The sequence below is a fragment of the Phocoena sinus genome, chromosome 12, assembly GCF_008692025.1.
Source record: "Phocoena sinus isolate mPhoSin1 chromosome 12, mPhoSin1.pri, whole genome shotgun sequence".
In the NCBI taxonomy this organism is placed as follows: Eukaryota; Metazoa; Chordata; class Mammalia; order Artiodactyla; family Phocoenidae; genus Phocoena; species Phocoena sinus.
The window spans coordinates 58,742,695-58,769,618 of record NC_045774.1 but is presented as its reverse complement, the minus strand read 5'-3'; the positions used below and the strand labels follow the sequence as shown (position 1 = coordinate 58,769,618).

The 26,924-nt window shown below is 35.5% G+C and overlaps 1 protein-coding gene across 7 annotated transcripts; it reads right to left on the bottom strand.

Annotated features, from left to right (window-relative positions):
* Positions 1-126: 126 nt before the first annotated feature.
* Positions 127-26,467, bottom strand: PNISR (PNN interacting serine and arginine rich protein). 7 transcript variants are annotated; one of them, XM_032651626.1, is made up of 13 exons: positions 26,338-26,467; positions 19,714-19,794; positions 17,830-17,948; positions 16,197-16,385; positions 14,603-14,826; positions 12,983-13,154; positions 11,474-11,664; positions 8,444-8,581; positions 7,185-7,284; positions 6,402-6,455; positions 5,168-5,338; positions 2,603-3,689; positions 127-2,356 (listed from the first exon to the last, which is right to left on the bottom strand). In XM_032651626.1, the coding sequence occupies exons 3-13, from the start codon at positions 17,915-17,917 to the stop codon at positions 2,326-2,328; spliced, it is 2,445 nt and encodes an 814-aa protein (XP_032507517.1). In that variant the 5' UTR covers positions 17,918-17,948; positions 19,714-19,794; positions 26,338-26,467; the 3' UTR covers positions 127-2,325. The 7 variants fall into 7 exon arrangements, 3 of the variants coding, with proteins under 3 accessions (XP_032507517.1, XP_032507516.1, XP_032507518.1); XM_032651625.1 differs by having other exon boundaries at positions 17,830-17,944; XM_032651627.1 differs by having other exon boundaries at positions 17,830-17,968; positions 26,338-26,439.
* Positions 26,468-26,924: the final 457 nt, after the last annotated feature.

Genomic DNA, 26,924 nt, shown 5'->3' with positions numbered 1-26,924 from the left:
AAACAAAATAACTCAGACATTAAAAAAAAGATGATGTTTGGAAAGTTCACCTATTGTGTTATACCATTAGAAACAGATGCTTTTTTAAAAAGACATTTTACAAGGGCAGGAAACATATACACTGAAATTCCACACCAATCTTTATTTATATTTTGGGGCCTGAAACAAATCTTATAATTACCTCTTTCCAAATTACATTTTATTCTTTTAATGGTGTGGTTTACCCCCACTCCACAAAAACAAGTATGATTAATACACCAGAAATATTTGAAAAGAAAACCTCTTAAGACAGTTTTTATTAACCAATCCAGACCAATGATTGTCTCAAAAAATTAATCTATTAATTTTCTGGTGGTATCATTTTAGAAAAGACTTCATAACCAAATTACACATCTAATTAACTTACGTATAAGTTTTAGCATTCACATCCCAAATCATGGAAGCCCTATTTATAAAATCTTACCATTCAAGGTAAACATATTCCATTAATGTCAGTGAAATGATGAATTCTCTAAACTGAAAACCCAAATATCTAATTATAATACTGATGTATTTACTAATAATCACATACATCATGACTATGTTTTAAAAAATATCTACAGATAAGAAGCTTGCATATTATGGCAGAGTAAATCAAACTGTCAAATGCTACTTTTGGCTCTAGTTCATATCTTGCTTAAAAATGTGCATATCATAGCCAGTAGACTTTTTCTGTAGAATTTTATTCTGAAAATATTATTTCACTTGAGATTAATCTAAAAAACATTTTTAGATATGAAAATGTTATACAACTTATCTATTACAAATTAATCAGATAATTCCGCAATTAGGTACACTGTGTTAGCTCACCTACATAAAAAATATTGCACATTTTCCTTTACTTATCTCAGATGTGACTGATTCTAAACTATATAGAATTCCAAACTATTTAAAAGTTATTGTGTGAAATGTCAACTTAATAAATATCAGAACTAAATGCACTGTAAAACAATCATTTTGGTAAACATGCATTTATTCACAGTTGACTTCCTCTAGATAAATGCGTAACTGCTCAAAATTATTTAAGAACCTATGTAGAGGTACAAGAGCACACTATTATAAGTCTATTTCTACCTTCATTTTGAGGAAACACTGATCTTGGCAAAAACCTGGCTTACTTTAATATGAACTACTGCTGGTAACAAGGCATACTCTAAAACTCTTGTGACCTGAACCTGCTTTTTCCTTTTTAACTTAAAATTTAAAAGCATTTGTTTTCAAAGATTTATCTTTTGTGGCGTAAGTGATTAATCATATAAAGTGGACCCTAAAAGCATTTCAGTTGAGCATTTCAGTGCCTGCAGAGCCTCGTTTTACTCGTAAGTTATGACTGCCTTAAACTGCTAGACCACTCACTGATCATAATTTTAAGAAACTGACAAAACCAAATTTTAATGTTATGAAACTGACACAAACCTGAATAATACAGTATTCCTCCACTGGGCTGAGGTCATATTATACTTTAAAAATATAAATAAATATATCAAATTGTGAGTTTTAGTTCTATAGTAACCCCAAAGTGTTTAAAATATGCTTTAAAACAGAAGTGGGAAACTGCAGAACATAGTTCCAGACTTGCACTGCTGCTACTGTCAAACACAGTAATTCCTTATAAATAATTCTAATGGTGCACTGCTCTGATTGATTCCAGCAATTTCATTTTACAGGAGTGAACCATACTTTATACACACAGAGAACATATTACTTGAAAATCCCCAAAACAGGAAGAAAAGTTTAGAAAGCTGTCAAATGAACGTAAAGATCTATTTCTGGCCCTCTTCTACACCCTTATAGTTAAAATTTGACAAAAATCCATGGGTACAATTTACAGATTTTGACAAACTATTAATTTAAAACCATTTTCTTTGGGGGAGATGAGAGGAAGTACCTTTAAAACCTGTTATACAAAACTCCAGCTGCCTTTTTATAAAAGTACGTTCCTTAGATTAAAATCATAAAATTAATGTGCAAGAGGTTAACAAAAATGAACTAAAGAGCTTTATTGACATCACAGTACATTCAAGAATAATTTTAAGAACATTACAGCTGAAAGAGAATGGCATGTTTATAGTCTTATTATGCACTATTTTTTGAAAAAATGTAATACAAAGAAATCCTATTAAGTAACTTGGAGCAGCATTTGGAAAAAGTACACCTATTTACAGATTAAAAAAAAAAAAAAATTCTGGTTTCACCTACACAGCCACAATGTGCCTCTATAATGAGACAAGCCCTTAAAACTCATGGAATTTTTTAAACATCATGGCATTCTTGCCACATCATTCCTCAGCGTTTACGACGGGGAGGGGTTGTTGATCTGAAAAAAAGAAAGGGAAAAGATAAAATTTAAAAATAAAAATGTATTTTATACTAAAGAATCTGCAATTTTCAAATAAATAATATTATATAGGATTTCTAAAATTACTTAAGACTATGATCATTTATCAAGTACCAAACTGAGTTTATTAAAGAGAGAGAGAGAAAGGACACTTTCAACTTTGCATAAATTCAGTCAAATTTTTTTTTTTAAAAATCAGACAAAATACTTTAAAAAGTATACTACCTTGATCGGGACTTAGACTTGTGTTTGCGGCTTGCCTTCTTACCAGACCTTTGAGATTTCTCCATGGATCGCGATCGACTATGTTTAGGCTTCTTAGCCTTCTTTTCTTTGCTACTTCCTGGAGATTCAGAACTGCTCCTTCCACTAGAATCAGAGCCTGAATGTTTTTTACTGTCTTTGGTAGTACTTTTCTTACTATCCTGTCTAGAATCATGTCTTATGATTTTAACAGATATAGAACCACTCCTAGAGAATGTTCTTTCACTTTCTCGTTTCCTTTTTAACCTATCATCCTGACTACTGAACTTAAAATCTTTTTCTTCCCTTTTTTGTTTCTCTTTTCTTTTATCCTGTTCACGCTCCCTTTCTTTGTCTTTCTTTTTCCTATCTTTATCTATACTTCGACTCCTCTCTTTTTTCCTCTCTTGTTCTTTAGCCTCACCTTTATGCTTATGACTGCTCCCACTAAGATTTCCACGTTGATCATCAATTTTACGCCTATCTCGACTCCTACTGCGACTGGACCGATTGGTTCGCCTATCCCTTGAGCGACTTCTACTTCTACGTCTCTCTCGGGAAGGACTTCGATTTCTTCGTCTTTCTCTTTCAATGCTAGTTCTATTAGACCTCCTCCTATCTCTAATCTTTACTCTAGCCCTATTGCTCTCTATTTTAATTCTGCGAGAGTAACTTCTACTCCTACTACGCCTAGCTTTAATTGTTGGCGATCTACTCCTACTATGTCTCTTTTTTCTTTTAGGAGAAGAAGATCGGGAAGAAGTGCGACTACTACCTGAGCTAGAACTGTACGAAGAGCTAGAGACAGTACTACTAGTACTACTACTTCTGCTATTGCTACTGGAACTACCACTACTGGAACTTCCTGATCTACTCCTTCCTTGTTTCTCTTTTTCTTTATGCTCTTTTTTTGGTTCTAAAACTGACGTAGTTTCATTTGGAGTCCTTTTCTTTTCATTAACCACATCACCATCTGCTTCTCTTGCTTCTAGTAGTGATAAACTATTTTGCTCTTTATGGATAAATTCATTCATCTCTTTTGTAACCCTTTCTGTTTGTTGCTTTTCTTCTGAAACAGAAAAAGACAAAAACAGTAAGAAAGGCAAACGTGCAATGAAAACACTCCCATGCTACCAAATTTCAAGCTATCAGACTACAAAAATACAGCAGCACTATTCAACAGAAATAGAATGCAATAAGCAATTCAGGGTTTTTTAACAGCTACATTTAAAAAGTAAAAAGAAACAGGTGAAACTGATTTTCATATTTTATTAACCCAACATATAAAAAATATTATCATTTCAACATGTGATCAGTTAAAAAGAATATTGAGATATTCTGCTTTTTTTTTTTTAATGTAAAGTCTTTGAAATACAGTGTGTATTTTATACCTACAGCACATCTCAATTTGGGCTGGCTTCATTTGAAATGCTCAATAGCTACATGCAGTTAGCTGCCTTCCTGGACAGTACAGCAATAGAGTACCAAAGTGTAGAGGTACAGTAAAGCAAGTAAGAAAAGATTTCCCTTTTGTACAGTAAGGCAACTTGAAGGTAAGTAAGTAATTTATAGGAGATTTTTGGCTGTTAACTCTTAATAATTACTTCTCAAATTGTCCAAATAAGACTTTTCAAAAAAGAAATTCTAAATAAATATTCTTTCATTATTCCTAGTATCATTATATAAACTAAAACTGTATACATGTACAGCATTTTACATAAAAAACCTTCTAAAAAGTCCTCTATTATCCTTAAATATGCTAGCTACAAATTACTTTTCAATAGTTTACAATATATTTCCCCTTTCAAAAGTTTTTTCATTTTAAGAACTTTTTTTTTTCTTAAAGAATTTTTGATGTGGACCACTTTTAAAGTCTTTATTGAATTTGTTACAACATTGCTTCGGTTTTATGTTTTGGGTTTTTGGCCTTGAGGCACATGGGATCTTAGCTCCCTGACCAGGAATCAAACCTGTATCCCCTGCATTGGAAGGTGAAGTCTCAACCACTGGACCACGAGGGTAGTCCTGTTAAGAACTTTAATAAGAAATAAAAATACACTAAATAGCTTAACTTACAGCCAATGGAACTAATGTCTCCCAAAACAAAACAAAAAAACTTTTATAAACTATAACTTTTTACAATCAATTTTGACTTTAACTTTGATAAAAACTGCAAATGAGCCAAAACACCTTAGTTTCAGTTACATCACATATTATTTATAATCTAGCCTTGATTCTATCGTTTGGTATTTTTAAGTTGGTTACAAAATAAAAAGAAATATGGGGCTTCCCTGGTGGCGCAGTGGTTGAGAGTCCGCCTGCCGATGCAGGGGACACGGGTTTGTGCCCTGGTCCGGGAAGATCCCACGTGCCGCGGAGCAGCTGGGCCCGTGAGCCATGGCTGCTGAGCCTGCGCATCCGGAGCCCGTGCTCCACAACGGGACGGGCCACAACAGTGAGAGGCCCGCGTACCGCAAAAAAAAGAAATAAAATTCAAAAAAAGAAATATGAACAGAACTGTACAAACATTGAGTCTAAAAGATATACCTTCCATCTGTTTATCATGTAACAGCTGCTGTTCTTTTTCTTTTCTCCAAAAAGCTTCCTGTTTTTGCCGGATTCGGTGCCGTAATTCCTCATCATCAGTGTCAGATGACTCAGAACCTCGGTCGCTCCTCTCATCTTCACTGTCTCCTGATCCATAACCACCCAGTCCACCTGTGTGCATAAAGCCCAGTCTATCATATGTAAAAATTATTCTAGGCACTAAAAACTTTTTAAGGTCCGAGAAGAAAGCTCATTTCTTTTTTCATTGCTTTTTCTTGGAAGAATATGCTTATTCGGGGTGGGGAGGAGTATAAATTACAATGCTTAATGAGAACACAGAATCCTCAAGAAAACTGATACTTAGTATCTTATTCTTTCAAGAATATTTCATATATTTCTCACCATAAGGGAATCTTGAAAATGACTGTCTTACTGTCCATGCTAACCAACAAAGCCATTTAATAGGGCAGTAACAAAGCCTTACTAAAGCATAATCAATTCAAACTACCTTACTCAAATTTATGATGATCCTGAAAATATTTCTAAAATTAACTCTTTCATTATTCAAAGCTTAGAAATCCAAGGGATGCTAAATATTTTTTTCCTAACAAAGTTGGAATACTGTAATTCTCACTGATACAGAAATGGCATGGTGCTAAAACTGCTCCCCACCCTGAAGTGATCTAAATAGTAATCATAACAAAATCACATGGGCATTTGGTTTTACCCATTTCTGTTGACCCTCACAAATATTAATTTGAAATGATGATGTGGAAAAGGCAAATTCAAGCTCTTATATACTTGATAATATATCATGCAAATTGCAAATTACGAACACATCAGTACTATCATGCTGTAAGATAAACCCTTTCCTCTATGTAAAAACTTGACTTGCTGCAACACAATCTAAATAAAGGTCCTTAAGAGCAATAGTGGATAGGTTTTTCCCTATGGCATGTATGTAATAATTCTGAAAGTGAGCTTAAATGCTATCATGGCTAAATTATGAACTATTATAACTTGTACTAATAAACTATGAATTAGCCACCACATTTATAATAATCCCACTGTGAATGCTTTAGTAAAAAAAAAAAAAACCCTTTTAGAGGCTATAACCCTAAAACCTAAATTTTATAAACTGTGTAGGACTAGTACAGTTTCAAAACAGAACACGTAGAGAGACAGGTGTCATTTTTCCCTTTAAGGCCCTCTCACAAATAAGGAGAATACTTACCGAGTCCAGTGAGGGAAGCCAGTGCACTGGACTGTGCCAGCTGTTTTGCAGGAGCTTTGTATCACATCAACAACAGGAACAACATGTTAACACAAATAGCCACGATTTCATAGTCATGAGAGTCTATGGTATTGTTAAATCTACTACTATTGCTGCTTTTTGGGGAGAGAAGAAACATTAAAAACATAACATTCATTTTAAACCAGTAGCATGTCTGGCCTTGAAATTATAATTCTGATGTGAGCTGAAATTGGTTGATAATGAGGAAAAATGTTGACCAGTACAGTGGTATTTTTTTTTTTTTTTAGGTATGGCCCATAATTCAAATTTTTCTTTCAATATACTTTTTAAGTGTTACTAAAAATATGGGGGGGAGGGGACATTAGCTGCTTCTGTAAAAATTATAAGTGGTAAACTGTGAAAATTCTGAAGGTTCATAATTCATTAGGCAAACTAATTATATTAGAAATCATATACCAATACCATGGTATCTATATATATATAAAAAAATCAGGTGAAATTGAACATCAAGAATTTTCCACAATACATTTTATAGAACAGCAAAACTGCTAATCTGTCCTCAGGTAGGTTGGATAAAACAAAAATATCTGTATAGTTTTTAATATGGTGTCTACAAATCTAACCTTTCCCAAAGAGTTAAAACATGCAAGAGAATATTCAAAATCTGCTAGTAATTCAACAAGGACAACAAAAAAAGTCCAAAGTAGCCACCAAAACCAAAAGACCCCCAGAAAAAGAGAACCAAGAACACCCACAATATACCTTTCGTTGCTTTCCGGTGTGCATCTTTGGCTACATAATAAATTTCTTCATCTGTGACATCCAGTAGAATTTCAGTCAGAAGCATTTTTGTCAGCAACATCTAAGGAAGGATATTTTATATGTTTTTTTCTAATTTATTATAGCTACTGATACAGTTTGACATTTTCAAAAAAATTAAAAGGCAAAGCCATTTTATAAAACATTTTTAGAGAAGAGATCAGACCAGCTATTCCAAGGAATAGAGTATCTTGAAAATTATTGTATTATCAAAACTTTAAAAATTTTAAAATCATGTGGATTAAAAAATATATATATGAATTTATCTGTATAGTAGAGAAACTGAATTCTAATTCTAGAGACAAAGTAATTTTTTCAAGTTCCTATTAATAAAAGTTTCCACAAGTGTTTTGAGAGGAACATCCCTTCATTTGATAATATTATTAGTAAGCAGCACAATACTAGTTTCTTATGTCACTTAGGAACTTACATTAACCCTCAGCTCAAAGTAAAATTTGAGGGGAAAAAAACAAGGAAAATAACAAAAAGGCAGTCATTCCATTCTGTGAGATGAAGTCCTTTTTTTCTTGATTACTATAGCACAGCGTACAATCGACTTGAAATAAGAGCTGGATTCTAGCACTGGTTTGGCTACCAACAGCTGTTTCAAATGTGGGCCTCTCTGGGATTCAGATTACTCATCTACTAAAATAAGAGTATACTGAATCAGCTTCATCTAAAGACATTTCAAATATCACTGGTCTTTCAATATGAGAAACGCAGCACATTATATTCCCAATCTCAGAAACTGACAATACACATTATAGGCACTGAAGTCTTTGAGAAATCTTGCAATGAAGAAATATGTTTAACTGTGTTCAATCCAGTGCTTCCTAAATTTATATGTCTATGCAGCCTTTTAATCTTTTTCAGTATTCAAAAAACACATTTTAGAAAAATAATAAATGTTCTCTTGGGTCTCATGTAGTAAAACACTGTTTAAAAATGTGCTTAAATAACTGCTTTATAAGCTGTGATTTCCTATTATGTTACTTGGATTTTGCGGACATTATCACCCAGGAAATATACATTTTATAACTGTTCCACAAGTTCTCTCTCAAGTTTGATAGCCAACCAATAATTAAAAAAAATTATAAACAAGATAAACCCTATAATATAATGTAGCATGTCAATTACACCTCAATTAAAAAAAAATTTTTTTAAGCCTGTACATGGTAAAGGTAAGAAATTTAACGTTCTACCATTTGATACTCTTTCTCTTCTTCGGTCATTTCTGGTTCACTTTGATCTTCTTGAGGAACTGGAGATGGACTTCTGGTGACTTTTCCACTGCTTGCGGCCTCCACATTTTCAGTGTCTTCATCTTCCTCATCGCTATCCTAAAAAAAGTAATAGCACTTTCAGGTAGCCCAAATTCATGCTTATAATATAAAATAATTATCTTATATATTCTATTTTAAAACCCAAATTAAAGTCTATGAAACAGATATATAAAAATGAAATTTCTCTAAATTACATTTTTGTGCTATAGATTTCATTTAAAATGTTACCTGAGAAGAAATATTAAGACTACAAGATGACTTATGAGAATCAATTTCAATTATTTTTCAATTTTTTTCCTCAGTTAAGTTTTACCTTATTTTATAAATAACTAGAAGCACATCAGGCCCAGAGACTGATTTAATTAATATCCATTATATATGATGGTCCTGACATGAGTGGCGTGTAGAATTTTGGATAAATGCACCACAGTCATATTATTCAGTGTAACTTTTTTTTTTTTTTTTTTTTTTTTTTTTTTTTTTTTTTTTTGCGGTACGCGGGCCTCTCACTGTTGTGGCCTCTCCCATTGCAGAGCACAGGCTCCGGACACGCAGGCTCACAGGCCTAGCCGCTCCGCGGCATGTGGGATCTTCCCAGACGGGGGCACGAACCCGTGTCCCATGCATCGGCAGGCAGACTCTCAACCACTGCGCCACCAGGGAAGCCCTCAGTGTAACTTTTACAGCTGTAAATGTAAGCTATTTACCTAAAATCATGTGACTTAAAAATCTAAAGTCAGTTTCCAGATATCAGCTAGCTAGTGAAATTTGCTTTTTTTTAGCTACGTAACAGACAGATAAGCAAGAAATGAGGTCTACTTCAGATAGAGGAAATACCAGCAGTTTGTCTCTCTGAATGGTTTTAGGTTTTCAGTATCCAGAGAGCATACCTTAAAAAGGGGACTCTTCTTCAGGCAAAGAAGTATTCCAGTCACTCTAACAATCCTACTAAGTAAAAGACAAGGTGATCACCTAAATACAACTATGGAAAGACTATTTGAACCAGGGGAAGACACATGTGACACAAGTCCAAAAGCATCTGGGAGAAGAGGGAGGATAATCTCCAGTTTTTTTGACACTTAAAAAAAAACATCAAACCTGAAAATCCACTATTTCATGTCTTTTGAAAAAAATTTTTTTTCTTTGTTAAAGGTGAACTTTAATAGTGGCAGCCTGTTGTTTCTTACCGGTATAACACCCAGAATAAAATCACATCTTTGTCATGGTTCTTTTGTTAAAAAATAAAAGTAATTTATGGCACTCATGGAATTTAAGCAAAGCCAATCTGCTTAAGTCTAGTTAATCTGCTGTCTTTGAGACTTATTGCTGAAGCAGAAAATGGCCTTGGGAGGAAGAACCATTTCCTGAATTGCATTACTGGCCAGTGCTGTGGCTGTCATACCATCTAGGAGCATACTGTTGCTAAACAAAAAAATTTCTAAGCCACTCAATGCCATCTAACTGATGGAATTCTTTTTTTTTTTTTTTAAATATTTATTTATTTTGACTGCATTGGGTCTTCATTGTTGCATGCGGGCTTTCTCTAGTTGCAGCAAGCAGCGGCTACTCTTCGCTGCAGTAGGTGGGCTTCTCATTGTGGTGGCTTCTCTTGTTGCAGAGCATGGGCTCTAGGTAGGCGTGCTTCAGTAGTTGTGGCTCGTGGGCTCAGTAGTTGTGGCTCGCAGGCTCTAGAACGCAGGCTCGGTAGTTGTGGCTCACGAGCTTAGTGGCTCCGCGGCATGTGGGATCTTCCCGGACCAGGGCTCAAACCCGTGTTCCCTGCATTGGCAGGCGGATTCTTAGCCACTGTGCCACCAGGGAAGCCCACTGATGGAGATTTAAAGAGTTAAAACTTTATGTTACTTTCAGCGCCTATGTCAAAAACTATGAAAGCTATTACATCCTTTGGTGTAAGTATAGTTTTGTTTTATAGTCCATCACTAAGGAGTTAGCTGTACTACAACAAAAGAACACAGACTTGTTTGTCAAGGTAAAGCCTATTATCTAGCACCCCAATGAATAATTTCTCTCTGGAATGAAATGTTTTATAAATTTGCTGTCCCCTTTCTCCTTACTACCCTCAACAATACATACATAAAAACAATCTCCAATATACTTACTGAAAGTAATCTCAAGGATATTACTCTAATACTTTTTTATAAGCTAAATTAGTATCTATTTATTTCAATACTTTTTTAAAATTGAAGTATCGTTGATTTACAATGTTTCAGGAGTACAGCAAGTGATTCAGTATACCTATTTTTTTTTTCAGATTCTTCTCCATTATAGGTTATTACAAGATATTGAACAAAGTTCCCTGTGCTATACACTAGGTCCTTGTTGTTTATTTTACTTATAGTAGTGTGTATCTGTTAATCCCAAATTCCCAAATTATCCCTCCCCCCACCTTTCCCCTTTGGTAACCATAAGTTTTTCTATGTCTGTGAGTCTACTCTGTTTTATAAATAAGTTCGTTTGTATCTTGTTTTTTTAGATTCCACATATAAATGATATCATATGATATTTGTAAATGTAAATTGGTGCAGTCACTATGGAAAACAGTATGCAAGTTCCTTAAAAAACTAAAAATAGAGTTCCCATATGATCCAGCAATCCCACTCCTGGGCATATATCCAGAAAAGATGAAATCTAATTCAGGAAGATATATGCACCCTCATGATCACAGTAGCACTATTTACAGTAGCCAAGACATGGAAGTACCCTAAATGGCCACTGACAGATGAATGAATAAAGAAGACGTGGTGTGCATGTGTAATATTCCATATACACACAATGGAATATTACTCAGCCATAAAAAAGAAATAATGCCATTTACAGTAACACGGATGGACCTAGAGATTATCATACCAAGTCAAATAAGACAGAAAAAGTCAACTAACTTTTCACACAGATGTCACAAGGAGTTTTATGTCAGGAGTGTCTACTTACAAATTTACTTCTCTGAGGTAAACGAGGGCCATCTCCTCCTTCAGCATCTTCTGCAGCCTTCTTTTCTTTTTTGGACAATTGTGAACGTTGTTGTTCCATTCTTTCTTTCTCCAACTTCTTCTGCTTTTCACGTTCCATTTTTTCAAGACCTTCTCGAATCCAAGCTGGAAGAGTCCTGCGTTTTACTGCATCTGTTTCATGTGGGACGAAATATTCGTAAGTCAGCTAAGTAAAAACTGTAAATGCATGAGTTCCTTATTCTTAAATTTCTACAATCTTTGTAACTTAAAAAATAATTCTGGTGCCGCTTGAGTGCTAGTGACAAATACTATCATTCTCCAGCAAGGCAGTGGTAATACAAACAATCCACCAGGGCTTTCCTGGTGGAGCAGTGGTTGAGAGTCCGCCTGCCGATGCAGGGGACACGGGTTCGTGCCCCAGTCCGGGAAGATTCCACATGCCGCGGAGCGGCTGGGCCCGTGAGCCATGGCCGCTGAGCCTGCGCTCCGCAACGGGAGAAGCCACAACAGTGAGAGGCCCACGTACCGCCAAAAATAAAAAAATCCACTAAACATAATGCTTTTCTTTAAAATCATCAATTTTAATAGCAAGAGTGAACACTGCCTTAATGCTTATAATGTGCCAAGGCACTAGGGAAGTCCATCATCTCTCTTAATCCCCAAAAGCCCTAAAAGAGCACTACTATTACTCCATCTCTTTTTAAGTGAGGAAACCGAGGCTCAAAGAGATTAAGTGATGTGCTCAAGGTTACAAAGACAATAAGTAGTGATGTGGGCTAATTCAGAGGCAACTGTTATACTATGCTGCTTCCTAAAATGTAAAAACAGAACAGAATTAAACAAAACCACAAGCCTTCACAGTAAGAATTCATCTGAACTAATATTATTCCTTAAGTTAAAACAGAAGTTAGAATCTCTCTAAAATGTCTACTTTGTGACAAAAAAAAAAAAAGAAAGACTTAAGTGCTAGATTTGGATGTCCAGATAAAAAGGAACATAAATATGTAACTTGTCAGTTGCAATAAACTAGTTCTATTGTTATTTAAAAATTAAAAATTTCTGCCAAACACTATGGAAAGTGAAATAAATTAATCTGACAGCAGTAATATCAGATGAACTGAGAGTGCAAAGAGTCCATAGAGAACAAACAGGAGGTTTTAAAGGGGGAACTGATCATATACTGGCATAATGTAGCTAGCAACATTGAAGAAATATCAACATGCTATGGTCACAATAAATTTAAATTTCATCACAAAACCTGGAGTTTAAGGTAAAGATTCATTTTAAAGAAACATATTCAAAACTTTAAAGATTTTAGATAGCATGCATCTTTTTTGTAATTTTAAGGTTTATGACTATAAAAAGATAGGATTTTAAAGTATCATTTCCTAACATATCAGAGTATTAGAACAATTTAAGAAAAGAAAACATCCTTTTTACATGATCAAAAAATCATGCCAATTGTGGTTCACTAAACTTAAATAGCTACCAATTTGTGGCGGCTCCTGCTTCACAGGAAGTGCAATAGGTGAGCGCTGCCGATCCCTGAATGATGATGGTCTTTCTCTTCGATTCTGGGGAGGTGCCGGAGGTCCTGGAGGTCCTGGTTGCCAATAAGGAGGATGAAATCCACCTTGCGGTGGACCAAAAGCAGCCCCATGCTGAAAGAGTATTGCAGTTTATTTTTCTTCACATTAATACAACATACTCTCTGGGACACACGTGTGTTATGAACTGGGACAGTAGAAATCCATGTGTGCAGCAAATCCAAGAATTCCATGGTTCTAATATCCACCGATATTTCTGTAGCCCCAAGAACCTAGGCTTACTTTTCCTAAGAAAGATAAAGATTTTCTGCCTACGTAAATGCAAAGAGCCATATAAAATCCAGCTGATAATATACTATATTCAAGAAGTATAAAAAAGGATATATAAATGAGCTTTTTCATTCTGAATCCATTTATATCCTTCCACTACCAAGAAATCAAATAAATGCCAGTTTTTCTGTAACTAGAAAACCACAGGAAAAAAAAGTTTTAAATCAATTCCAACTTCCTAGTTATGAACTTATTTCTATCATCTTGCAAGAAATATCTATTTTAAGCTAAGATAAAAGCTACTGAATCATAACATTATATTTTTTTTTTGTAACTTTGCCATTTTCAGATGCTTTTCTAAGCCAGATGCCAGCAGAGCTCTTTGTCTTGTTAGCATGGGGATCTACCAAGCAAATGTTGTGTAAGTAGAAGCTCCCCACTACTACATTTTTTCAAAACAAAGAGAAACTGTCCTATCTGTATACCAAATATTCATATACAAAAAGTATCTGAATGAATAAGAGGATTACTGTCTCAAGGTGAATACTGTTTACGATTATGACCATTATCCATACAATTAGTGAAATGAGTTTTTTCCAAAATTTTAAATGATAGCTCAGTTTAAAGGTAACGATTGCAATCAATTATTTCAAAATGACACCTAGCACTATAATTTAAGGGTGGACCCTGGCAGAGTGATTAGAGAAAATATAGCCCCTCTTAACGACACTATTCCCCATAGAGTTCTATGTCCCTAGGAATGAATTAGATGCTACAAAGAAAATTATGTACAATTCCATTAACATGTCATGTCAGAATGGAAAAAAAACGACAACACTAGAAAATGTCTTAACTCTACATAGCCGAAGGAATTGCATTTAGGAAGATGATCTATGTTCTTCATGTATTTTATTCATGTCTTAACCATAATTTTTGGTAAATAATGTATTCAACTACCGTGCATTTTCTAAACTTTATTTAATATTTAAAGGTACCATCTTGAAATTAGAAAACAAAACATCATATAGCTATTGCACTTACACATTTTGCATTTATCCAAATTTTTCCCTAACAATCCTTTATACCATTTTCCTAAGCAAATCAAAAACCAGAAAATAAAAATCTAATGATTTTAATACTCAAAAACTGATAACTTTTTTTGAGACATAATATGTGCTTATCTGTACAAGACTGAAAAGTGAAACACATATCTTAGGTACTCTTGATGAGACACCTCCAAAGAATGGATTACGTGCACATCTACAATATTAAAGCAACAAAATATCTTTCACCTGATAGTCAAACTGGTTCACTGGCCCCACTGCAAAATTATCGGGTGGTCCACCAAAGTTGTGATTGTTCTGGTTAAATATATGCCTGTTGTCAGGGGCAAATTCCCCACTGTCCTGACTGTTGCTGTCTTCGGAAGGAGGAACAATGTCCATTGGGCCTGGTGTTGGTGGCATCCATGGCTGCTCTGGAGGGGGGTGTGGGGGCTGCTGATGCATTCCCCATTCTATTCAGGATTTAGGCATAAAAACATTCAACAGGGGTTATAACAAAATCAGCACACATCTTTAAGATCTCAAGAAAGCTACATTTTTTCAGTAAAGAAACACATTAAAAAATTTATGACTTCTTGGTCCAATTTCTTTTGTATACCTTAAAAATAAGCAATGAATTAATCTAATAAATAATTCGAATGAGCTAACTTCCACTCTAATTCATATCCTAAACAAATGGAAACCAAATGCCCAAAATTATTTTTAATGAACATAACAAAATCCAAAGCAATCTTCTGTTGAATTTTTCTATTTCTGTTCAGTAACAATACCATAAAAATAATACCTTGAGATTTTTATATAATTCCTTTCTTCCATGAACACATTTATCCTCACAACATCCCTGTGAGGTAGGGAGAAATCAGGTACTATTTTTGCCAATTTCAGGAAGGGAAATTGAGGCACACAGAGGTAAATCACTTGCCTGGGACACAAAGAACACCAGCAGAGTAAAGTTGGGGAAGTGGGAATGCCAGGGTGAATCACTGATGAACTTAGGAACCAAAACATTTTCAAATGTGGGAAAATTTGGCACAGACTCCAGAAAACTAGAAATGAACTACTTCTCAGTATTAAAGATTAGAATATTCGTTATTCTTTTAAAAGTGTTATTAGAGGATTACTTCCTGAGTTTTCCATTCTTACATTGAGAAACAATAAGTACTAATAAAGAAAAGGAGCTATGACTCCACCATTAGCATAATCAAAATAAGATTCACCTATAAAAATGTGAAGTGACTGTTAAATAATTAATAACACAAGTCATAGAAAACTGAACTAGCATCAAGGAACCTAGTCATACTGCGAAGTAAAAAAGCAAACAAACAAAAAAAAATAAACAGATAAAAACTTATGGAAGATCTTCACTATCTGAAAAAAAGGGAAGAGAGAGATGGGTGCATGGTAGGGGCAGAGTATATTTGACAGACTAATTTGTCACATAGTGACACAATTTTTCTTTAATTAGAGACTAGACATGTTTTGCTCTGCCAGTGCTGCTGCTGAAAAGGCCAGAGGTTGCAACAGAGAGACATAGAATGCTCTCTTCCCTAGATGCCAAGTGAGGTTTCCAGTGTTCCCAGCCCCTGTCAGCCTAGGAATGAAGAACCAAGAAAAGAATCAAACTGAGTGCCACAATGCTAGCAGATGAGTATAGAATAATTTTAACCACAAAATTTCAAGGTCAAATATAATTGAAACTGCCTAGTCTTTAAGAAGCATTAATTTCAAGAAGTCATAAAACTAAGCAAATTAAACAATTTAATTTTAATCCTCATTTTATTTTAAAAATAGTCCTAAAATTTGGAAAACATAAACAACAAACCTGGTTGCCACATTCTGTTAAAGTTCGAATCCCCTTGGAAATTCCCATGATTGTTTGGACCAGACTCCATTGTAGACATATCTTGTCCATTTGGCATCATTCCTGGTGGTTGTTCTACCATGCTTTGCTGTCCTGAAGCTTCTCTTTGGGCAATCCAAGCTTGAGCCAATGCAGCCCAGTCAATCTGGCCTAACATAATTTAACATAGCAGAATTTGGCATTCAGAATGTAGGAGCTAAAAAAACAGTGCCTCTATGTAAAACAAGCTTCTCAGTTATTCCTTACTAGAGATTTTAAATATTACACAATGTTATAGTTGAAAATAATACATAAAAATAACCCATACTCAGGCTATAAAATAATAAAAATTACTTAAGACATTCAGAAAATTACTTAAGACATCCACAAAAACACTTAACCAATTTCTAATATTAACTCATAAGAAAATTTATTCCCTGCACCTTAAGTTTACTGAATTTTTTAAAACTCTTATTCCTTTTTTAAACCACTATGAAAACAAATGATTAACCTCACTCTTTCTCTAACAGGTCTACTCTGGATCCTATATACCTCACGTGAATATAGATAGCTATTCTCGTTCCTTCTCAGTCACCCTTCTTTAGCATCTTTAACTCCCTTCTCTAGTCAAAATATATCTCCTTAACAACTTCTTAGCCATTCTTTATTCAAAATTCATTGTTTCTGCTATCTTAAAGTTCCTCCTTTCATCATATATCTATAGTTAACATTTTAAGATCTAATTCTATTAATAAAGTAAACAAAGTAGATTAAGATACAGTTTTTTACATCTCAGTTTAGCAAAGATTAAATAAATACATTCTCATACCTTTTGATGAAAATGAAGTTAAACTTGACAATGTACATCTAAAACTTTTAAATGTACAACTGTGATCTATCAAACCTAGCTCTTAGATTTTTTTTTCCTAAGAAAATAATTGGACAAGTAATAATGGTACATATACAAAATTATGGGAATGACTTCAAAAAGCAAAAAGTCACAGACAATCTGTCATCTAAAAGTGGATTTATTACAGTACAGTCCTATAGCAGAATGCTATGTAGCTATTAAAAAAAAGAAATAGGATAAGATTAACCCAGTCAAGGCAGGACAGTGGAAGGGGTCATATCAGGTTAAAATTGGCTATGAATTAACCACTGCAGGAGCTAAGTAATAAATGGGGGCTCCCTATACTCGTTTCTACATCTGTATATGCTTGAAATATTCCATATTAAAGAGAAATTTAAAAATGATACAGCATACCATCAGTTGACTATGATCTACATAGAATTTTAAGATACCGAATTAACAAAAGTATGATTAAGCAACACATTTAAGACTTTCCTCTTTCTTTAGAAAACAAGAACTAAATCAGTTTTAAAAATATTAAAATCTACATAAAGCTTTCTACTCTTTGAGGAAATCTTCCAAAGGGAAATCCATTCCCTAATATGTATGCTAGGTAAGATTATTTACAAGAAAAAATTAAAATCTGACCATAAAATGATCCAATAAACCAATCCCAACTCTACCTCCCTTAATTCCAGTGCCTATGTCCCACTCATCTCTATACACACCCCTCCCCCGCTCCCCAAATTTAATTTGTTTCCTTACTTGGATCCTGCTGGTGCTGGAATGACTGCATCCATTGTTGTTGATTCAAGGGCCATTGCTGCCAAGGCTGTCCTCCTTGATCCCACATCCTGACTTTTAAAGTGTATCTGGTTTTCTGTCTTCAACAAAATAAACATAGCTTAAAAATGAGAATGAGTGTTCTTTAATGTTAAAGCTCACACATCAGAAATTATTATATGATGATACATTTATGTGATCAGAGCTCTAAAATTCTGCTCAAAAGGTTGCCAAAGGCAATTGGAATTTTTTAGTTGGCAAGCAAGAGTAGAAAATTTCATGTTAATGCTGATGTCAAGAGTTTGGGGGCAAGCACAGCTCTATTCAATTTAGCTCAAAAGGGGGAAAAATATAATTTTTCCCAATATAACTCTCTGGAAATGTAATTATTTTGAAGATTATTTTAAAAAAGTGATTTAGCCTCCCTCAAAGCAAGGCTCACTGAAGAGGGTAACCAAATAGCTCTAGCTAATGAAGGAAAACTCTTCCTTATAAATTATAGTTAATGAATGCATAAGGTAGAAAAGACTTAGAAAATTGCCATATTGTCAAACCTAATAAAAACAGCTGATTCAGGCAGTCTTTGAAGAAAAGTTGATGGGAAATCAAAAATTCAAAGGTTGCCGAAATATCATCCCTACAGATTAAGTGTCTCCTCACGAGATACAAAATTACATCCCCAGAACCACTATGAATATTTTCACCAAAAATGTTTACCTGAATCCAATTGAGCTTTCAGCTCTCACTTTCAATGTAAAGGAGTTATTAGGGGACAAAGGTACTGGCCAAATAGTATCAAAAGAAACAATCAGACAAATCTAGAAGGTGAGACAGTCCACAAAACCAGGTATCTTTTCTTTCCTTTTTATTGGTGGGGGGCCGCATTTTACAGCTTGTGGGACCTCAGTTCTCTGACCAGGGATTGAACCCGGTCACTGCAGTGAAAGCCCGGAATGCTAACCACTAGGCCACCAGGGAACTACCCAAGACCAGGTTTCTTAACATATAATTAACATGGAAAAGAAGAGGGGAAAAACATACATTAATACCTATTAAATCTAGGTGATGAGTATGGGGGCAGGGGGGTTCATCACTAGTTTACTTATCTGTAAACTAGTTTGAAAACGTCCATAATAAAAAGTTTTAAATGCTTACAGTCATTTTATTTCTGTACTTCATCCAACACTGATATACAACCCTATTCAAGAACCAATGACACACATAGTAAGCAGAGTATGTTTCTTCATTTTTGTACCCCAGGACTTAGCACATAGCAGGCATTAAATAAATGTTTACTAAATGAATCCTGTCAGACTGACCTTTTCCTCTATTCTAAAAATAATACAAAACTACGCCTTAGTATTTATTGCAGGGTCACAAAAAGTGGGAAAGCCAGATATTAAGGAAGTAACAGACACCAAGTTTAATACGACAATTGGCTACTACAATCCAGGCTCTTAGAGCTTGCAACCAGTCTTTGCAGCATTCTCAGAATGTTACATAGTTCTGTCAATGGCAGATCCTGACCTCTCAATTGAAGAACACTGTACATTAGGAAAGATGCATTCCTTTGTTATACCTTGTTTACTTATGAGTCAAGTGCACTTATCTTCTAGTTGTACAATATTCTATTATAATGGGATTATTAGAATACGGCAAAATAGGCACTAAATAGTACCACACCTGAGGCCAACAACTGTACTGGGTATCAATTCCAAGCTAAAAATACTTACTATACCTTTAAAGCCCTTTAAAGACCAATAACTCATTAGCACTCTTGAAAACTTTAATTAACTTTAATTAAAAGGTAACTAAATAAATAAAGAGGAACACCCAGAAGAAATACCAACTGCTATTTTGACTGACCTCAGAGGTTCACCTTCTGTTTAAAATTTAGGTTGATTCAGAACGACAGCTTGGAAGCATAGCAGCAAGATTACTTATGCCCTGAAAAAAAAAAAAAGTGTATGTTTGCACTTAAATTATGAAGAGCTATTTGAACTAATAAAAATAAATTCTAGAGCTGCAACACGGAAGTGTGATCATCTCCAAATTAATTTGAACTTTCTCTTCCATTAATTTTATAATGAGAAAAGATTTACCATTATAAAGTTAAGGGAAACAGGTACATCACAAATGAGAAGGCAAAGCTTTAAAAACATTTTTCTTTCAAAAATATCTTTTTTATTTACTTGAACAATTCATTAACAATACAAAATAATGTCAAGCAATTTAGGAATTGTTATATATGCTGAGAAAAAAAGGAACAACAAACATTTTAAAAGATTTCATCCATCTGATATGAACTTAAATGGTACAAATAAGGTAATAAATTCAGATTTTTCTATGGAATTCTAAGTTTAAAAATTACATCAGCAAGGTGAGAACAACTTGTCCCTCAAACGGTTTCATCTTCTTCCCATTAGATTTTTTTTTTTAGATTTTTTTTGATGTGGACCATTTTTAAAGTCTTTATTGAATTTGTTACATTACTGCTTCTGTTGTTTTTATGTTTTGGTTTTTTGGCCATGAGGCATGTGGGATCTTAGCTCCCCAACAGGGATCAAACCTGCACCCCCCTGCACTGGAAGGCAAAGTCTTAACCACTGGACCACCAGGGAAGTCTCCAGATTAATACCCAGATTAATACCTTTTTAAAGCTGATAGAAAGACAAATGCATTCATCTTTTTACCTTCCAAAGGTACCAGACAGCTTCTTGCTGCCCTAAAGCAAGTGACCAGCAGTCACTAAGCAGCAAATGAATAAACGAATGGTCTATAGGTTCTTCTTTCCCTCTGTTTACTTTTAAAGGTTAATGATAAGAAAGCTGTTGACTATATACAGGAGAACCAAAAAAGCTGGTGTAAGCAGAGCTTGCTATGTTTTCCAAAGCTCTAATGGCACATCAGAGTTCAGTGCATAGATTTTTCTGTCGCAGGTTGTAAACTCATACAATGTAGGCATTATAACTAGCGCTACACAGTGCGTACTGGAGTTGCAAATAGATGTGCACACAATAAAACCACTTTAATGATGAAAATGATGTATATTGACTCCCTATCATCCTTTCCAATACATAGACTTACTTTTCTAGAAATCACTCTAAACTAAGTTTCTTTTACTTACTCCTGTTTAATGGTTATCACGACCAACGTTTTCAATTCCCCTTTTAAGTTTTCTGATTACCACTTGTCACCTAGACTTAAGAACACAAGCCCTGGTTCATGATGCCTGCCTATACCACTCACTAGCTGTGTGAATATGTGCAAATTAACTACTCTCTAATCCTTGGTTTTCTCATCTGTAAAGTGGTGAATGTAATAAATGTCTACCTCATAGGGTTACTGTGAGGATTAAATGGGAAACATATAAAAACTTGGCACAGAAAGCTTCAATAAGTAGTGGTCAATATCACCACTAAGACTTTCTCAGTATTGTTTTTGATAGCACTCAAGTTTACAACTGGAGGTGGGGACGGGTGATCAAGCCAATCCACTTCTACTCAATTCCATTATCTTCTCTTAAAGCAATCTAAGACTTATCCAGATTTCATTTTATCTTTGGAATGTCCCTACTTCTCACAATATCATAGGTTGCAGCTTTTATTAAAACAAAACAAAAACTTCCATGTTTTCCTACGCACAAAGAGCTTTTACTTGCATATTTTCAAGAGTGATCTGTATTATTTGTAGCCATTTTTCTGTTTGTTAAAACCAACCGCTTCTAGTTTTACTATGCTTTCCAAAGCTCTTTTCCCCCTAAAGTTTTTATAGACGCTATTATTCAAATACAATGATTGATACACTTAGGCTGAGAAAAATATGGAAAGGATATGAAACTGTGAGAAACAGAGCAGAATAAAACGCAGCAAAGAAGGTAACAGTAAAAGTCAAGGAAGTAAGAAGTAAGAAGCTATTTAATAAAATGCTTCAATTAAATCTGCAATTGAGAAACTTTATTTGGCTACAGAGGGTGTATTGAACAAGGGTGTAGGTAAAACACCAAATGTTCAGTCTTTTTGGAAGACAAGTTAGCATTAAAGTATTTTATCAAAATTGTAAATAATCATCCCTCTGACCCAGCAATCCACTTCAAGGACTTAAAACCATGGATGAGCATACACACCATGTAACTCAAAAACCTGCAGCATGTCTGTAACAGTGAACATCTGCTTTCAGAGACACTCAAAGGGCAGTAGGTGAGATAAGAGTGAACCATACAGTGGACTCCTATTCAGCCATTAAAATGAATAAAGTAGACTTTTATATGCTGACATACACTGATGTACGAACTGTATTATGAATTGTATAGTGAAAAAAATCATGTGATACAGGATGAATAATGATGCCACTTGAAGTTCCTTTTTTTTAAAGAAGAACACAATTTAGTATAGAAAATTCCTAAATTACCAAAAACCTCTTAAAATTGGTAAGCTCTGGAAAGGGAAAACAGAGATGAGTTAATTTTAATTTTTTATTCACTATCTTTCTATATTCTTTGAATTATTTAACCATGAGTGTGTATTTTTTAAAATAAATCTACTACAGATTTTTAAAGATACGAAGAATCAGGAAGCTGGTCATGAAAATCTTCACGTATTTTGTCTTGGCTCAAACGAGAATCTTCTTGAGGGCAGTGGAAATGTCTTAATAGTTATTTGAATTCTCCAAAGTGCTTTGCCCATATTAAGTGGTAAAATAATTTACTCATTCACTGAAATTTATTATCAAGTAAATATATTAATATTCAACAATGAAGATGAAACTCTAGTACTGCTACTCTGACTTTATAACATCAAAAATCAATTCCAATTTATTTATTCTTCCTTTAGCTTTAATTTTAAAGATTCTTAAGCTCCATTTCTCAAGTTTAGAGAAATGTGATAATTGATGAGCCAGGCTACAAGACTTTCCCTTTACAGGGTTAAATTAATTGCTATTTCCTTGGAAACAACTGGGATTTGGGAAGAACAGAAAGATCAACAACCAGGATTTGCTGCAGATTATGCACATTATCGCACAGAGCTATAAAAATCTAGTTTATGAATTTGACCAGTGTTATGGATTGACTTGTGTCCCCCTAGAAGATATGTTGAAGTCCTACCTCCACTCCCATTAACTGTGAACATGACCTTATTTGGAAATAGGGTCTTGGCAAACGTAGTCCAGTTAAGTTGAGGTCATACTGGATTAAAGCAGGTCCTAATCCAGTAATGATTAGTGCTTTTAGAAGAAGACACAAGACAGGGAGAATGCCACATGACTACAGAAGCAGAGACTGGAATAAAGTGTCTACAGCCAAGGAAAGCCAAAGATTGCTGGGAACCAACAGAAACTAGAAAGAGGCAAGGAAGGATCCTCCCCTAGAGGAGAGACAGAAGAGAGAAGAAAGAAAAGAAAAGAAACGGAGAGAGAGAGAGAGAGAGAGACAGAGACAGAGAGAGAGAGAGAGAGAGGGCTGTCGAGCACACATGTATGAGCCTACCAAAACTTTTATTTCAGTCATATCTGTAGCCTGGAGAACTGTGAAAGAACAAATTTCTGTTGTTTTTAAGGCCAGTTTGTGGTAATTTGGTACAGCATCCCTAAGAAACTAACACAGCCAGAAATGAGTGTCATTTATCTTATTTCTTAGATGACTCTATATTAGAACATTCATTGCTCTGAGGTTCTTAAAATTACTTGCTTAAATGACAAACATCAATATTTGCAAAAGTCATCCCTTAGACCATGTGACAGATAAATGAGAATGAAACTGTAGTGCTTGTTTTAAAGCCCTTAAGCATCAATTGCAAAATCAAAGAAATACAGTAACACACCCATCCTTTGGTGCATATAATGAAATGTTTCTCACATCAAACACAAAGTTTAGAAACCACAAAACGCAACAATCCTCTTCTCCCCTGCCATTTCAGTCTTACACTCCAGGTAATGGATCTCAAAGTCAAAAAGAAATCATTTGGATCAATTCAGATTAGGTGGAAATGGCACTAACAAAGTTAATCTTGTAATTATTTGAAAGGTAGTAACCTTTTTTGATACTTGATGTGACATGCATTTTAGTATATACTGAAATACTTTGTAGTCTGCAGCTCAAGAAAGGTAGTCAAAAAATATTGGAGAATTGAATACTTTGGTTATAGATACCAAAAAAAAGTGATAATTGAAAAATAAATTTGGAAGAAAAAAAAAGAAATGTAAAAAGTCTAAAGGAAACAACCCCTCAGTGGCAACAAGAACACATGTCTAGGTTCTAATACCATTCTCTAACAAAGGAAAGGAATCAGGGATCATTAGAGAAATAGCTGATTCTTAGAACTGGGGCAAGAAATACACAAAATGAGCCTGGAGCACCTTGTAGTGCCAGGAAGTAAGAAGATGCTCAGAAAAAGGAGGAGGGGAAAAAAGGGGGGAGGAGGAAGATGGGGGCATGTCAAAGGTGCACAGTAGACAACTGAAGGAGCTACCAATGTCCAAAACTGGAACAATCTGGGCAATAAAATAAAGTAGTACTGGATTATAACACAAATTATGACATAAATATCTATTGAATCCTTACTGACATAAATAAATTGGAGGGAAGAGACAAATCTTCCATGCGGAGGGATTCCAAATAAATTATGTAGATACTCCACCCTAAAGGAGGGAGAGCTTAACTCTCCACTCCTTAAGTGTGCTTTGTGCAAAGGGACTTCCTTCCCAAAGAGTACAATATGGAAAGGAGGGAGTGGACAGAGGAGAGTAACTTCACGGTGGAGAAATTAGACAAATACTACCTCAAGCAGGTGATCAAGGACAATATCAACATGATAAGTCATGTTCATAGTATGTAGCCTTGATAGAATGTGATGAAAAAGGCATTTTACCTCTGTGATCTTATTCCTCAAAACCCCTAATACCAGTCTTATCATGAGAAAAACATCAGACAAATTCCAATAGCAGGTCACCCTACAATATCCCTAGCCAGTACCCCTCAAAACTGTCAAGGTCACTGTATTACTTTGCTAGGGCTGCCATAACAAAGTACCACAGACTGGGTAGCTCAAACCACAGAAATTTATTTCCTTATAGTTCTGGAGGCTAGAAGTCCAAGATCAAACTGTCATCAGGGTGGGTTTCATTCTGGGGCCTCTCTTCTTGGCTTGTAGATGGCTGTCTCCTACCTTTGTCTTTATGTGGTCGTCCCTCTGTGTACTGCTCTTTTTATAAGGACACCATTATAGCACACAGGGCCTACCCTAATGACCCCATTTTACTTCTTTAAAGACCCTATCTCCAAATACAGTCACATTCTGAGACACTGAAGTTAGGTCTTCACTGTAAGAATTTTCAGCCTGTAACAGTCATAGAAAACAAGCCTGAAAAACTGTCACAACCAAAGAAGACTAAGAACACATGACAATTAAATGTTATAGGGTGCTCTAAATAGGATCTTGGGCTAGAAAAAGGACATTAGGTTTAAACTTAGGAAATGTGAATAAACTATGGACTTTAAATAACAATAATGTGTCAATATTGGTCCATTCAATGTGACAAATGTACATGTACCATACTAATATATGTTAACAATAGGAAAACCTCTCTGAGGGGGGTTGGGGGGTAGTTCATATGGTAACTCTGTACTATCTGCTCAATTCTTCTGTAAATCAAAACTGTCCTAAAAAAGCAAAGTCTATTAACAACAACAAAATTTTAACATACAGTCTCAATCAACACCATCTTAAAATAACTGATTTACTGTTACCTTACCTACAGCCACGTAACACCTTACAAAACACCTTCAAGGTTCTGGTTTTTGTTGCGTTTGCCTTGCTGCACTCAAACCAGAAATTCCAAGTTTATTTTGTTGTTCCATGAATTAACCACCAACAACCAAAATGTGTCGAGTACCCATGATGTTCAGATGACAATAATATCCATCACAGGATAATAAAACTGAAACGTTGGAAGCTACCTCCTTCTTTCCCGAACCTTACTTAACACAGTGTCTATGACTTTAAAAACACAAGGTTAATACAAACTAAGGAACCTAACTGTAGTTAGTTAAAAGGACACCGTTGCCCTTCGCTGCGCCTGCGGAATCGGAGGTGAACAGCAGAGAAGGTCCAGGTCCGGGCCCCTTCCTCCTCTGCTCCCCTGCACCCCCTCCCCAGAAGGGGGGGGGGGGATTCCCACTGCGCACGCGCAGTGCTTAACGGCCGGTCGGGAGCCCAACAATCACTCCCTTCTCTTCCTAGAGGGAACTCTCACAGTTATAGGGAGAGGTCGCGAGCACTCTCCTTAATACGAACATTTCCTTTAAACCGGGAGCAGCGCCGTGATTCACCAAGTCAAGCGGACGCCACCGCTTTAAGGGAGATGAGGTTCCAGCGGTCGCGCCAGGCAGCGTACGCAGCCTACGTGTTTAAGTTATACTACCTTCGCCACAGAAACCAAGAAGATTCTAATGAACCGGAAAGTCCCCACGCCTAATCGTTCTCCACCACTTACCCACTCTGATTCCGGAACACCGTGTCGCCACCGTTCCTATAATACCTCTCCAACCCTTTCGATGCTTCTACTTCTTCGCGAACAAGACAAGATGGCGCCCGATTAGTCTCACCCGGAAGTGAATAATAATAACATCCGTTTGTCATTTGAAGCCATACTGTCCCCCAGCCAGGTCTTTGACCACGTGACTGTACCCGGTTAACATTGTTTCAACGCCATTTTTGTTATGGGCAAAACCAGCTCGACTATGTAGTCAGCACCATGCAAATGTCTGGACATTCCTGTACGTTACCTTTTAACGTAGCCAGCGCCATGCCCGACCCACTTTTATCTTTACAGTGGGCAGAAAGCCAAGAGTTTGAGTGTTCTGTACAGAGCGCGCTCAAAATTTTTACTTTAGCAACGTGATCCTCCTTCAAGGGGAGGTATGTTCCCTTCCTAAAAGGTGGCTTGAGTTCGCGGCACTCCTTTCAGACTACGGAGGGGCCCCAGGGTCAAATGAACCGACTCCGGCGGGTTGCTCGGTGCGCCCTTAACCGTATTTCACACCGACCAGAGTCTGGCCCGAACTTCCGGAATACTCCCGG